Here is a 15902-nt window from a genome sequence, read left to right as displayed (position 1 = left end):
AGATAATTAAGATAGAGATCCTGGATATGCCATACTTCAGAAAGCTCTAAACACTTGAAATACTGTTAAAATTTTCAAAAATTTCTTAGCATATACCTGATTTCAAGTCCATGTAAAGTGAAGTATATCTCACTCACTCACTCTCTCTCTCTCTCTCTCTCACACACACACACACACACACATACATATACTATATACATACATATACAAACACATACACACAGGCCCTTTAAGGGAGATGTCTCTCATCTAGCATACAGGGTAAACTTTCATTACTTATGTGGGTGATAATATTTTAAAAACATGTACATTTACAAGAGATGAAGGTATTAATGGAAAAAGTACTGGATATGGAGTCAGAAGCCTACCTTCTGACCTAAAACAATTCATACAGCTTCCTGAACCTTGGTTTCCCCACATGCATCTCCACAAACACAAGGCTCTTAGGATTAAGTTAAAGAAAATGTCATGCATAAAAATGCTTTAAAACTTTCAATAAAATATGTGAGGGTGTGGGGGAAGAAGTCAAAGAGTGAGACTGTGAAGTGAAAAAACAACTGTATGGGTAGGAAGAGAGGGAAAGGAGAAAGAGGGACCAGTGGAATGCCAGAGGCACTGAGACTGCAGGGTTCATCATCCATCCCCAAATGCTTGGGTGAAAATTCTCTATATGTAAATATACTTTCACTTACCACAAATTACATGAGGTATACTAAAACCCATGCCAAACTCAACTATTACTAAACTCTTGATAAGGTCACATTTTCCTGGGTTTTGAAAATTAACTGGGGGATCTACTTCCTTTTGTTCTATATATAACACTCTTTCTCTTCTCATGCTGATAGTGACAAGCCTCCTGCAAAAGTATCCATTTTGGTCTTTCTGTTATTTGTAACTGCAAACCCAAATCCTACTTTCCATTGCATCTCCTCCTTTTCTAGTTTTTAATAACACCTATTCCCAAGTTATACTTTCTCACTGCAATGCTCTCTTTTACCCAACATTTACTAAGTTCTCTCCATTCTCTACTCAAAACAACTTCTGAAATGACTGGATTATTTGCCTCTGCTCTTTACATTGCTGATTGTTTTTCATCCTTCAGATCTCAGCTAAAACATCTTCTTAGAGAAGCCCCTTCTCTGATCACTGATCTAAGTATATTCCTTCATGATTCTCTATCTTAAAGATTTCTTTTCATGAAACCATAATTTGTAACTTCACATTTGTTTACTTACTCATATATCTTTGTTTTCTCCACTAATCTATTACCCTCATGAAGATGAGGGCACTGCTTTAATAGGTGATCAACAGTTTTGTTTTTTTATAAATATTTTTTTCGTTGTTGATGGACCTTTATTTTATTCATTTATGTATATGCGGTGCTGAGAATCAAACCCAGTGCCTCATACATGTGAGGCAAGTGCTCTATCACTGAGTCCCAGCCCCAGCCCATGATCAACAGGTTTTAATGTAAATGTTGTATAATATGAATAAGCAGAAAAATGCCCAAATTATAAGTGTGTGGCTAGATAACTTCTCACAAAATGAGCACATCAATAAAAAAATCATGCAAGGCCAAGATTAAGAACCCCAGAATTCTCCTCACACTCCCTCCAATGACAGCCTTTTGCTCCTGAAAAGTAATCCTAACTTCTAATATCACAGGTTAGTGTTGTCACTGAACTTTACATGAATGGACCCATAAAGTATAGACCCTCTTGCCAGCGACTGTGAGATTCACCCATGTTGTTGTATGTAGTTAGTTTTTTCTTTTCCACTGCTTGGGAGCAGCGCTATACAAAGTGTGGTGTTGGTCCACACCCTGTTTGTCACTCATCTTCAAAGTCATGAGTACAGAAGGTATCGCAGGAACATTTATAAACTTTTTGAGCATTTTGACATTGTGTGTAATATTGGATCATACAAGACTTTCATTCTGACAGCTAGGGAAAAAAATCTTGTCCCTCCACCACAGATGGGTTAAGAAAGCACTGCTATACGGTGTTCTAGTGTATAAATGTATTATCATTAACTTATCTATCCTACTCTTTAAAAAAATATTTTTTAGTTGTAGATTGACAACAATACCTTTATTATTTAGTGTGTGTGTGCTTTTTTTTTAATGTGGTGCTGGAGATTGAACCCAGTGCCTCATGCATGCTAGGCAAGATTTCTACTGCTGAGCCACAGCCCCAGCTCCATCCTACTCTTGATGACACTTTAATTGTTGAATGTTTGGGGGGTATTCTAACAAGTGCTGCAATAAACATGCTTTTTACATGTCATCTGGAATGCACGCGTATACATCCAGGAGAGGGGATACTGAGTCACAGGGAACATACATACATCAAGCTTTATAAGGTACTGTCAGTGTTTTAACCTATACTTATAATAGTTTCTTTATAATTTCATTGATACTGAATATTGTCAGCTTTTTAAACTTTAGTCATTCTCATGGATATGTAGGTTATTTTTTGTTTTAATTTGCATTTTCATGATGACTAATAAAACTGAACACCTATTTTTATTGTATGTCTTATGTTTATTTGGTCATTTGGAAAGCTTGTTTTGAAAGTTCCTATTTAAACCTTTTGCCTATTTTTCTATAGGGTTGACTGATTTATCCTTATGGATTTGTAAGACTTTCTAATGAGTTCTGAATATTTTATTGTACATATGTGCTGCAAATATCTTGTCCCACTTAGTGGGCTGCCATTTTCCTTTCTTCTTCTAAGGTACTCATTTTAATGAAGGACAATTTTTTCCTTTAGATATGATCCATATTGTATTCCATTTTATTTGGAAATATTTGCTTATTTAAGAAATGTTTGGCTAGGCATGGTGGTACATGCCTATAACCCCAGTAACTCAGAAGACTGAGGCAGGAGGATCGAAAGTTCAAGGCCAACCTCAGTAACTTAGCAGGACCCTGTCCAAATTTTTAAAAATAATAAAGTAAAGAGGGCTGGGGATGCAGCTTTGTGGTAGAACGCCCCTAGGTTCAATCTCCAGTACTACACAAAAAAAGAAAGGTTTAACTTATTTGAGATAAAGTCACAGCAGTAAACTTTAAAAGCCTTATTATTTTATCCTGGGTATTTAGAGCTCTCACATAACTCAACTTCTCTTTTGGGGTATACAATATAAGGTAAGGATTCAAAACTGGTTTTTTTCCATACAAATGATCCAGTACTATTTGTGAAAAACCCCACTGTACTTTCATGTCACCTGTATCATAAACCAGTTGACTGCAGATATGCAGGTTTATTTCTAGATTTTTATTCTATACCATCAGTCAATGTTTCAATAAATAGCTGTTAAAGCAATGCTATTATTTAAGAAATCTTACTTAACAGAGGTTATTGTGGTCACTACTTCCCACTGTTGGTTACTCTGCTGTGTGAGTTTTCTCAATGTTCCAATCTCTGATGTCCTCATCTCTTAAGTGGGGTTAATAATGCTGCTCACCAGAATACCAGAAGGACTGAATGTGATTGCTCTTATAAAACAGTATATAATCACAGCTTTTACAACTGTTATTTACTTGCTTCATGATTTAGTTTTTGTATCTTTAGGATATCAACATTTGCTACTCTAAAATGATATCACTTCCAAAGGTTGAGGGGGGAAAATCCCTCAGAACAAAGAGCAGGGGAAGAAAAAGTGAGAAAGTAGGTTTGGTTGTAATAGTGGAAATTAAAATCAGATAATAGTAAAAGCAAGATAAAAATTATGAAATTCTTTGGAATTTTTTTACAAAGGCTTTGCTTCTTAATTACAGACTCCGTTATTATATGAAATCTTTTTCCCCCTCCTTTGCAAACTGTGGAAGATTTAATTTTATTTAGAAAAAAAATATCCATTTTCCTCTCTTTTTATTCAAACTTTAACCTTTCTAATCAATGCCAGAGAAAAAGCCCAAAGATCCAGAATATACAGCACCTGAAGCTGCTGTTCACTGCTGAAGTGATTATTGTTTTTAAGCATACAGAAAATATAGAAAATAATAATATAATATTACAAACAGCTTGCTTTATTTTGAATGTTCCCTCCAAACTTCATATTGAAATCTAGTTTTCATTTAACTGTACTGGGTGGGTAGGATCTTTAAGAAATGTTTAGGTCATGTATGAATGGATTCATGCTATTATAATGGGAGTGGGTTAGGATAAATTCTGGTGAGTCCTAGCACCCTTATATGTTCACAGGTTCTCTCATGCACACACATGCATGCTCTTTCACCATATGCTCCCTTAGAAAAAAGACCTCACCAGTTATGATCCCTAGATCTTGGACTTCATATAGACTCCAAAGCCATGAGCAAAATAAACCTCTATTATTTATAAATTATCAGACTGGTATTCTGTGATAGCAACATAAAATGTACCAAGACAGAACCACACAACCACTTGTGTAGAGTTTTTTGGGGGAGGGGAAGCAGCAATTGGAAATTGAACCCAGGAGTGCTCTGCCACTGAGCTATATCTCCAGCTCTATTTTTTTATTTTGAGATGGGGGTTTCACTAAGTTGCAGAGGCTGACCTTCAATTTGTGATCCTCCTGCCTCAGTCTACAGAATTGCAAGGATTATAGGTGTGTGCTACCATGTCCGGCTCCACCTGTGTGTTTACATGACTAATTTCTCTACTAGGTTTTTACTGCCTTGAAGACAGTGATGTTTTACCTTGCATTCTGTGTATCTAACATAAAAGGTGGCACGAACTGGATACTTAATGTTTGTGGGAAAATTTATTCAACAAGAAAAAAATGCACAGCTTGAAGCTTTATTTTTAAGTAATATCCTATCCTTTTCTACATTTCCTTCAAAGTCTCTAAATAATGAGGGAACTAACCTTTCTGTTACAGTGTGACATTCTCAATAACTTCTGTGAGCACTCACTGTTTTATCTCATTCAAACAGCATCTTTTGACTCCTTAAAAACATGTATTTTTGTTTGCACTTAGTTATCTGGCTCTATCAAGTCTACTGGTCCTTGTACTTCCTTATTACCCTGCATTGATACTTAGGAAGCACCAGACAGGGAAATGTGTACTACATAAAGGACCCATAGATTAACATGCTCTCCTCCATCAACAGAGATTTAGGAAAATGTTGAAGCAGGAAGAAGACAAGGCCATTTCAATTAACTTTTCTACAGCTAACTTTATGTCCTGCTAAAGGAATCATTCAACCTTTTCAAATATACTATCTCTAGGAAAGGGAGAGAAAGAGGAGACAAGGAGTAGGGAGGGAGGGAGACTCTGTCTCTACACATGGAAATAAAGCCAGCTACATTTCCCATGAAAAGGAAATCTCCAAATTAATCTGCTGATGATATCAACAGGTAGGCAGGAATTCAACACTGAGGCCTAAATCTGAAATGCACAAATGGCACTAATTTGCTAAACCTCACAAAACATCTAGTCCTTCATTTTCTGTTTTTTGTGAACTATAAATGAAGGAAGTCATAAAAATACTTGCTAAAACAGTTAAAAGCAAAACCAAATGTCTGTATTTTTCTGTAACTGTTAGACTAAGTAATTGTGAAACAGGCAAAAAACTACAGAAGTGAAATAAATGCCTAGCATTTGGAAAGGTGTATTCAGCACCCTTCTTTTGAAGTCAGTTGGGCAATAGCTATCAATCAAAAAAACCTGAAAAATTTGAAATGCTCTGGCCCATCAATTTCAGGTTATACTAAAACTTTTACAACCAGAGAATTTACTATATTGATATTTAAAATAGCAAGCAATTATGATTTAAGTGCCTCCAAACAGGATTTGTCAAAGGTTGAGAATCCTTATGAAGGAATATTCATAAGTATTTTTATATTTATACTTAATAGTATTCTTTGTGGGGGGGTGGGAGGGTTTACTGGGGATTGAACTCAGAGCACTTAACCACTGAACCACATCCCCAGCTCTATTTTGTATTTTTTTTAGAGACAGGGTCTCACTGAGTTGCTTAGCACCTCACTTTTGCTGAGGTTTACTTTTGAACTTGTGATCCTCCTGCCTCAGCCTCCTGAGCTGCTGGGATTACAGGCGTGTGCCACCATGCCAGGGTGAAGTATTCTACTTGCTCACAAGTATTTGTATGCATTCTTTCATAAGGATTTATCATCTTCAACAAATAGGAGTTATGGAGTAGTTGTCAAAGTTTTGGGTTTTTTTGCAGAACTCTTTTTTTATCCTCCAAATGAAATCTTAATTACAAACCTAAATTAAAACAACAGCAATAGCAACAACAATAGCAACAACAATCAAAGGTTGTTTTATAAAGTGGAAGTGGGGAACCTGGGATATCACTCACCCACTCCTAGAGGATACTCCTAGGAACCTCCCAGCTTCAAGAAACGCATTTTTGAAAACTAATACTCTGTGTAAGTGTGTGGGGAGTTACTGGGGATCAAACCCATGGCCTCACCCATGCCCAGTAAGCGCTCTCCACAGAGTTAACACCCCCAGAGTTGAAAACTAGTAACTAGTCTTCAAGAACATTGGTTGTGCCACAAAGATGAAAATAATAAAATGGTTACATTTTGTGTGTATATGTGAATATATATAGAGAGAAATATATAGACAGAAATATATATTTCTATTTATATATTACATAACAGAGAATGGTTAGAAAGATACACATCAAAATGCAAACAGTGCTTATCTTCTCAGGGGTGAGTTTTCAGGTAGTTTGTATTTTCTTGCTTCTATGTTTTTTTTTTTTTTTCCTAGATCCTCTACAATGAGCCTCTAGTTATTTTTAAAGTTAGATTCTTTTGATTAATAAGTTTTTCATATTCCTTTATTTCAGTTGGTGTTTTAAAGTGTTAACTAGTCTTTGGGTGCTTGCTCAAAGTAAAACACTTCAGTTGACAAACTAAGGAGATCTTGAAACCCAGTAAACAGATTCTTAGTAGTAAGTCTCTCTGCCCTGATTAGGTTTCTTTGAACTAAGTTGTGACTATTTTCCTAAAAACTCCTGTTTTGGTTTCTGTGGTCTTTTCACATGCTACACAATTTCTAGGAACCATTCATCCCTCTATTTTTCAGATAGCTGAATCATTCTGAATCTTCAGATCTCAGAATCTAAGACTTTCAGAGTCTTCTGTAACTATATTATATATTGTCAATCATTGCATTGTTCTCTCATAGCAAATAACACAATTTCAATTATGTAATTTTTACTGATTTATCACCTATTTCACCCACAAAATGGAGGTTTCATGAACAATGCCTGTTATTTGCCAATACATTATATAATGCCCAGTGTAATGTCTAGTAATTGTCCATAAATATTCGGACAATGATAAATGATAAATGTTTGCTAAGAGCTGAATTTGGAGACTCATGAAGACATTCTTTTCTAAATGGTTGGCAAAGATCCTATTTTCAATACTATTCATATTTCTGAAAACTTCAACAATAGCCAAGAGTCATGCTGATTTTGCACATTTTGTAATGGCTGTATCAATTGATCCAGACTCAAACAGGTAGTAGGAGGTCTGAGATACCTAATCTTGGGCCCTTTATCAGTAGATACTTTTGTTTTGGAGAAAAACCATTCTATAACACAGAATAAGTATACGCTACTTAAATATTTTCTAAAGCTCCTTCCAGTCCCTCTATTACTTATAACTAAAGCACACTAATAAGGGCTAATCTTAATTTACTAATTTTCATTACATGTCATCCCACATATCTACTGATGTGCAGCCACTAAATTATAAAGTGTTTTTGTTAGGAATCTGAACACTGTGAGCTACTATTTTAGGTATAACTTAAAATAATAGGGACTCCAACAGTCTTAGAGTACCTCTTACAACTAAATGAAGAACTTAAAAAACACCAAAACAAACAGTATAAGAAAAATAACCATAGAAGGTACCAAATAAGCATAGAGACATAACATTTCAAATACTTGCAAATATTTGGTTTCAAAGCTTAAATGGAGCATGTGGGCTTTCCACATCTTTTCCTGCCAACTCTCAGGAAAAAAACTTACCATGCTACAGTCATCTAAAACAGCTGTTAGGACTGATCTTCAAATATTTGGTTTCAAAATACAGACCTATCTGCACTTTAAAACTCATGCCTGCATATTCTCACTATAGCACTGCATTGAGATAATCCTTTTAAAGTAGTTTTCTGGCAAATACAGATCTTTATTCATGGGTGAGAATTATTTCAAATGGACACATCAAAATATTAACCTAAATCCTAAAGTCAGATGTCTTTTTTTAAAGGCACAGGGTAAATTTCACTAGTCATTTATGGTTAAAGAGAGAGAAAATGTGAAATGTCTGGATTTTAGAAGAAAGGAACAGTTTATGTCCATTTTACTTAAAATTGTTGATTTCCTTAAGCCAAGTTTCATTGTTAGCATATTGTTCTTGTGGGTATTCAAATATAAACTACCAAATCTGCCTCATTTTGGTTTGCTGGAAGGTCCAAGCCTCAGAAGACTCTTAGTCTAGAAATAAGTTAAATGGTTTGAAATAACCTTTCTCATCCCCTTGTGTAATTATGTTTGTTTTCTAGAATTATGTATAAGCATGGATATCTCTAGTTTGAGGTCCTATATTTTTGACAGTTATCTTACACTACATAGGAACACCTAGGAGAATGGGCTAATAGGTATATATACACATAGGATTTTTTTCTTCTTCTGAGCTGACATCAAAGACTCATCAGTTTTAATTGACTGGCATTATCTGAGCTTTTAAGGTGGCAGCCATCAAAAATACCTATACCTTTATTAACTGCCTTGTTTTATTTCCCTTTAAATCTTATCTTGTTCATGAAAAAGACTGTGAAAAAGACAGTGATAGTACAAGTCAGAAAACTATATTTGGCATCTTACAAAACAGTAGTTCATCTCCACCCCATTCTTCCAACAGGTATTACACAAATGGAAAGAATAAGATTTAGTAATGGTTAAGAAATATCACAGTTCATACAACTGATTCATGGAGGAACTGGTAACTTTTTCCATTTTCCAATTTAGCATGCTTCCCTTGCAGACAGCTATAAGAACATACCAGACAATTAAACTCCAGGTAGATAAGAATACCATTCTCAACCTTACCTCTTTATGCACCTTCCAACTGTCTACTGTCACATTGAAGAGAGCTTTGAGGGCCTCAATGGCACAGTCTGTCTCCTGAGGTGAGAGAGGAGGTCCATTATGATCTATGGCCGATTCATACTCATCGGTCCACTTGATGCTAAAGGCACTTTCCAAGATCTGGGTTAGCAGCGGTAGTCCCTGGAGCTCATAGCGCAATTGTGACCTGATGTCAGTGTGCAAAAGTGACAGGAGAAAGAGCAAGCGCAAGTCAAAGCACTTAATGTCATTGATAAATTTTCGGTCCTTGCACTTTCTCAGGAGGTTACAGAGCTTTGCAGCAAGATTAAGTTCCAGGCTGAGCTGCTGTGCCATCTGACTGTTGAACACTATGTTACATAGACACTTTAATGATTCCACAATAACTGGGAACTCTGACACCTTCTCCAAAGAATCATCCGACTCAGTTAGCTTGGCTAGTCTCAGCAATATCTGCATGTTTTCCTTGGTTGTTACAGGAACTAAAATCTTTTTGTCTCTGGAGAGAATTCGGAGTACTTCCAGGCAGGACACTTGACATGTTGTTGGGACGTCCTTTACAAGGACTTTAAATATGCCTTCACACAGTTTCTGAAAAACAAGAGAATATGCAAAAACCATTATTTGATTTTCAACATCAGACTAAACAGTATCAGGTTTGAAGGCAATCAGTCTGAATCATAGCTACTCCCTCCTCAGAAATAAAGATTAAGAACTAGTTCACAATTGCCCACAATACATGCTCTTGTAAAATAACTGAAGGAGATAAGCATTTCTGCCAATGTTTAGTTGTGCTCTTTCTTCTAAATATTTCTTAATATTTCTTCCATGGCAGTCATCCCAAGTGTCCCTCTTCTTTAGCTAAAATCTAATAATACTTACTCATCAAATGACCCAGAGAAGTACTTTTGCTGACAAAAACTGATAAAAGTTATTCCAAATATGGGGCTCCAAAGAGGTTTCAGCTAGCATATATTATGTTTTGAACCAATTGCAAAAAAAAAGGTGACCCCTCTAGGCAGACTAGATGCTAAAAAGGTTCCCTCTAGATGGGCAAACTAGGAAAAAGTCTCTCTTCCTCTGGGCAGCCCTGTGCTAAGACATATTGTTTGGGAAGCTCTGAGAAGATAGAATCTTAACTCTCCTTTGTTGCCTTGGTGTAGGGTGCAGATTGTAACTGTAACAGTAACAGTAATAAGTAGCAGTGGTGGATCCAAATTTTGCTAACATCATCTCAGAAACAATTCTTTTAGGATGAACCCAAAGTATACTCAATCTTATTTGTGTGAAAATTACTTATACTATTGTCAAATTTTAAAATCACAGATCATTCCCTCCAAATTCAATGTAAGCTTTCTCTTATCCTTATATGTGGATCAAACAAGTATACTCATTTCATTGCTGGATACTACTATACACCCTTACATTTTATAAAAACAACAATTACCAATATAAGATATTAACTTACTGACAGACTTAAATCCTTGAAAAAGAGGCTACCTGGGGTCAAACATGATCTTGGCAAGAATCCCAGACTATGTGCAACTTCTCAGTATATCCTGGTCATACAGCTATGGAAATACTAACTTTAAATGAAAATATGTTCTCTAAATAGAGATGGAAAGGAACCTTACCTGACAAGCTAAAAAAAAATTCATAAAATAACAACTTTATCCTGTCATATCTGATAACTAAAAGTAACTTTCTTTTAGTGTTTTAATGTCAATGTTACAGCAGGAATTTTTTTTTTACTTATTTATTTATTTATTTATTTATTTTGTGCTTTTGTACTGGGATTGACCCAGGGTGCTTTACCACTGAACTGCATCCCCATTCTTTTTACTTTTTGATGTTGAGATAGGACCTTGCCAAGTTGCTGACACTGGCCTTGAACTTGAGATCCTCCTATCTCAGCATCCTGAGTTGCTAGGATTACAAATGTGCACCACTATGCCTGACAAGAATACCCACAGAAATTAAAATCAGCATGCAATAATGACACTAGCCACGTCAAGTTTAAGGCCAGTCTAGGCAATTTAGCAAGGCCTTGTCTCAAAATTAAAAATAAGGGTTGGGGATGTAACTCAGTAGTAGAGCACCACTGGTTTCAATCCCCTGTATCATGATCCCCTGTATCATCCCTTTTAGGGATACAAATAGAAGGAAAGAAGTTAAATAATCACCATTTGCAAATCATTTGATAATGTATTTAGAAAATCCAAAAAATCTGACCAGAAAACTGCAGAGCTAATTAATTCAGCCTAGTAGCAATATACTAAATCAACATAGAACAAACAAAAGAATCACCTAAGAATACATCTAACCAAGAAAATAAAAGACCTCTACAATGAAAATTATAAAACACTGAAAAAAGAAATTGAAGAAGATATTAGAAGATGGAAAGACCACCCCTGTTCATGGATAGGCAGACTTAATATTGTTAAAATGGCCATATTACCAAAATGAATCTAAAGAGTCAATCAATTCCCGTGAAAATACGAAAGATATTTTTCACAGAACTAGAACAAATAGTTACAAAATCCATATGGAAGAATAAAAGACCCAGAATAGTCAAAGCAACTATAAGCAAAAGGCTAGAGGCATCGCAATACCAAATTTTAAATTATACTACAGAACTACAGTAACAAAAACAGCATAGTACTGGCATAAAAATGGACACACAGACCAAGGGAACAGAACAAAAGTCATGGAAACAAACTCACAACAAAGATACAATCATGTGATCCTTGATAAAGATGCCAAAAACATTCAATGGAAAAAAGGCAGCCTTTTTAACAAATGGTGCTAGCAAACTGGATATCCATATGTAGAAGAATAAAACTAGATCCCTATCTCTTGCCCGGCACAAAAGTCAACTGAAAATGGATCAAAGACCTAGGAATTAGCCTAGAAATTTTCCAACAGCTAGAAGAAAACACAGGGTTAATATCTAACATAAAGGCAAAAGCAATTACTTCCTCAACAGGATTCCTAAAACTCAAGAAATAATTCTCAAGAACAGCAAAGGAAACAAGGGCATGAACAGAGAGCCTACAGAAGGGGAAAACATCTTCGTCAGCTACTCTTCTGACATAAAATTAATATCCAGAATAAAGACTTAAAAAACTTACTACCAAATAAATAAATAAATAAAATTCAATCAACAGGCAAATGAAACAGACATTTATCAAAAGAAGAAATACAAATGACTAAAAAGTACACTAAAAAAAAAGTTCAATATCTTTAGTAATCAGAGAAATGTAAATCAAAACCACACGGTGAGAATATAGGATGAAAAACAAAACAAAACTCACAATAAAGATACAAAGGGTTAGAAAAAGGGTTAGTTAGGGGGAAATGGGGAGAACTGTGAACGGAAATCAAATTCTACACATGTACGATTTTGTTTGGATGAACCCAACTACTATGTATAACTGTAAAGCTCTAATACACACACACACACACACACACACACACACACTATATATATATATACATACATATATATGTATATATATATGTGTGTATACACACACACACACACACACACACACACATATATATATATATATATAATGAAAATCATCAAGAATACAAATATCCATAAATGCTAGTAAGGATTTGGGGGGGAAAGAAACACTTAATAATACACTGTTGGTGGGATTGTAAATTAGTACAACCATTACGAAAATTAATAAGGAGGTTCCTCAAAAGGAACTACCGTATAACCCAGCTACACTACTCCTCAGTATTTATCTAAAAGAATTTAAGTCAGCCTGCTAAAAGCAATCTATGCATTCCCATGCTTACAGCAGTGCAACTTACAATAGCCATGTTATGGAACCAGCCTAGATAACCATCAACAACTGACTAAATAAAGAAAATGTGATACAATGAGTTTTATATAGCCATAAAGAAAAATGAAATTATGTTATTTGCAGGAAAACAGATAGAAGTTGAGAGCATTATGTCAAGTGAAATAAACCAGACTCAAAAAGTCAAAAATTATGTTTTCTCTCATATGGAAAAGTTAGACAAAAAGAAAAAAATCAAGGTGAGACTTCATAAAAATATAAGGAAGACCAGTGGAGTAGAAGAAGGGAACCAGGGGGAGGAAGGAGGGGAGGAAAATCGGAGGTACCAGGGAATGGGATTGACCAAATTATGTTATATGCATGTACAAATGTGTCACAAAACCACTATTATGTATAATTATAATATAACAATAAAATTAATAAAAAATAAGAAAAAGCTCTTTTTACATGTCTGTTAGCTTAGTAAGGTATGGTTATTTCTATAATGTCATACTACAAGACCTACAGCAGAAACTTAAATAAAAAATCCCAAACAGTTTCCCAGTGCCAGTACCTAGGGTTGCCAAAAACATTTTCAGCAGTCTGTGCCTGAACTGAGACCCTAGAGTAGACTATGGTAATTCTCAAATTTCAGTATGCATCATACTTACCTAAAGGGCTCATCACACAGACTATTCCACCTACCCCGAAGTTCTGATTCAATAGGTATGGGGTGAGGCTCCAGAACTGTAACTTTAAACAAGTTTTCAGTTGACGCTGCTGCTGGTAGTGATCCAGAAGCCACACTGAGAACTACTGTATTATGGTTAGCAACAGACTGACATAACTTGGATGTCAGGGGTAAGGGTTAGCTGAGGGTAACTGACCAGAAGTATATTAGAACGATAAGCAAAGTTGAAGGCCATTAGCACAAACACCTTAACTTCTTCACTACCCTGTGCTGAAGATGTACAAGGGTGGCAGGGATGGGAATGGGATGTCATCCTCTGGTCACAATGCCTTTTTCAAATATTAAAAACTACCAGAGACATGAAGCACATTATTTGTTAAAGGTTGGTCTTGGGCTTAAAACGTATTCATCCTACCATGGCCCCTAGAGCCAAAACAGTGTGGTAATTAAGAGAAGAGGTAGTGGGTTCAAACTGCTTACATTCGATCTTGGCTCTTCTACTTATTAATAGTATATGCATGGCAAGTTACTTAGTTTCTCTGGACCTCATTAACTGTAAGAATCAAATGAGATCACACATTTACAGCATTTAGGACAGTGCCAAGCATGCAAAGAATGTTCAGTACAGGTTATCTAAGATAAATTCTCAAAGTCCTCAGCTTGGCATTTAATATCCCTAATGAGCTCTTTTCCAAGTCTTTATTCATTCATACTATTTCTATCAAATCATCTTCTAGGTACTTACCTGTCCAAACTACTCACATTGAACCCGTCTGCTTTCTTATCACTTGCCTCTACATGCATCAGTCCTTTTTCTTCTCTGGTTATATAGGTTTCAAATATTTAATACACTTTCAATATAAAGTTTTTCATAACCACTTCAGACCTCAACATCTTCCTTTACAAGCAATATCCAAACCACAATTTGCAGCAATCATTTTGGGCTTAGCACATCTGTCCTGTTGATTTTCCTTCTGAGTTTGCTTCAACTACTAAAAACTCTCTGAAAGTAGAAATGACATCTCTTTTTATGAAATAAATGCACTGCAGTGGCTTTTGAGTCAGAAAGACCTGGGTTTAATACCTGTTTTGTTTTTTTGCAAGTTATACAATTTAGATATGTTATTAACTTCTCTGATCCTCAGTTTTCCCTTTGTTAAATAAGAGTAATATCATCCACATCTAATGTAATTATATTTTATTTGTTCTAATTCGTTATACATGACAGTAGAATGCATTTTGAAACATCATACGTAAATGGAGTGTAACTTCTCATTCTTCTGGTTGTACATGATGTACAATCACACTGGTCACATAGTCATATATGCACATAGGGTAATAATGTCCTATTCATTCTACTGTCCTTCCTACCTATACCCCCATAAGTAATTTTTAATAGTGACTTTTATTATGTTTAATATTATTACTTCATAATCTTTATAGTCCTTAGCAGAGCAACTAGCACTGCCAAAAATAGATTAAGAAGTTCTTCAAATCTCAAACATTAGTAGAGATCTATTAATATTGTCTTTTTTTAAATTTTTTTTTATTGGTTATTCAAAATATTACAAAGCTCAGTAGCACAGACTGTTCTTGTGATTGTATTGGTAGGGTGACTTGCCCCACTGGGTAAAAAAGCCTTTACACATAGGCAATAGAAGTTATCTGCCTTCATTTAAAGTTTTGTTTGTTTTTCCTGAAGAGCTTAAATTACTTAAATACCTATGTTCTTTATAAATGTTATAAATATAAAATTAATAAAAACCTTTAGAGAAAATAGAAACAATGTCTACAATTATTCTAGCTGTTATATTTTATGAGTGACAGAAGGCCTTATTCTTTCTCAATCTAGTTGGTTTTCAGTAATACATATATTAATTTTTTAAAAAATACTACACTCTCTATTTTTTTAACTTTATTTTATTTATTTATTTTTATGTGGTACTGAGGGTCAAACTCAGGGCCTTGCATGTGCGAGGCAAAAGCTATGCCACTGAGCCATAACCCCAGCCCCTGTGCATATAATTTTTAAAAAAATATTTGAGCTGTCAATGGACCTTATTTATTTATTTATACATGGTGCTAGGAATTGAACCCAGTGCCTCACACATGCCAGGCAAGTGCTCTACCACTGAGCTACAACCCCAGCCCATGTGTGCTGGGAGCCATCAGCCAAGTAGGTATGACAAATTCCTTGCCAGCTTACTCCCATACTGTCTAGTGGAAGGACTTCTGAAAGGTGACCTTGCTCAAGGACCAGGGCAGGATCCGTGTTTAGGGTGTTCCCCCTTTAGAATAGGGCAGTTTAGCATAA

General features: G+C 35.4%; 1 protein-coding gene across 6 annotated transcripts in view; it reads right to left on the bottom strand.

Annotated features, from left to right (window-relative positions):
* Positions 1 to 15902, bottom strand: part of Ric8b (RIC8 guanine nucleotide exchange factor B) — a 108605-nt gene that overhangs the window by 59269 nt on the left and 33434 nt on the right. For all 6 annotated transcript variants that reach the window (XR_013091244.1, XR_013091245.1, XM_076855066.1 and 3 more), the window contains exon 3: positions 9086 to 9694. Coding sequence is in view for 4 of the 6 variants with exons in the window: in XM_076855066.1 (XP_076711181.1) it covers positions 9086 to 9694 (609 nt within the window). In the remaining 2 variants the exon portion in view is untranslated. The remainder of the gene's footprint in view (positions 1 to 9085; positions 9695 to 15902) is intronic.

Source organism: Callospermophilus lateralis, chromosome 4 (genome assembly GCF_048772815.1).
Source record: "Callospermophilus lateralis isolate mCalLat2 chromosome 4, mCalLat2.hap1, whole genome shotgun sequence".
Lineage (NCBI taxonomy): Eukaryota > Metazoa > Chordata > Mammalia > Rodentia > Sciuridae > Callospermophilus > Callospermophilus lateralis.
Note: the sequence above shows the minus strand (reverse complement) of the source record. Positions and strands in the feature narration are given on the sequence as shown.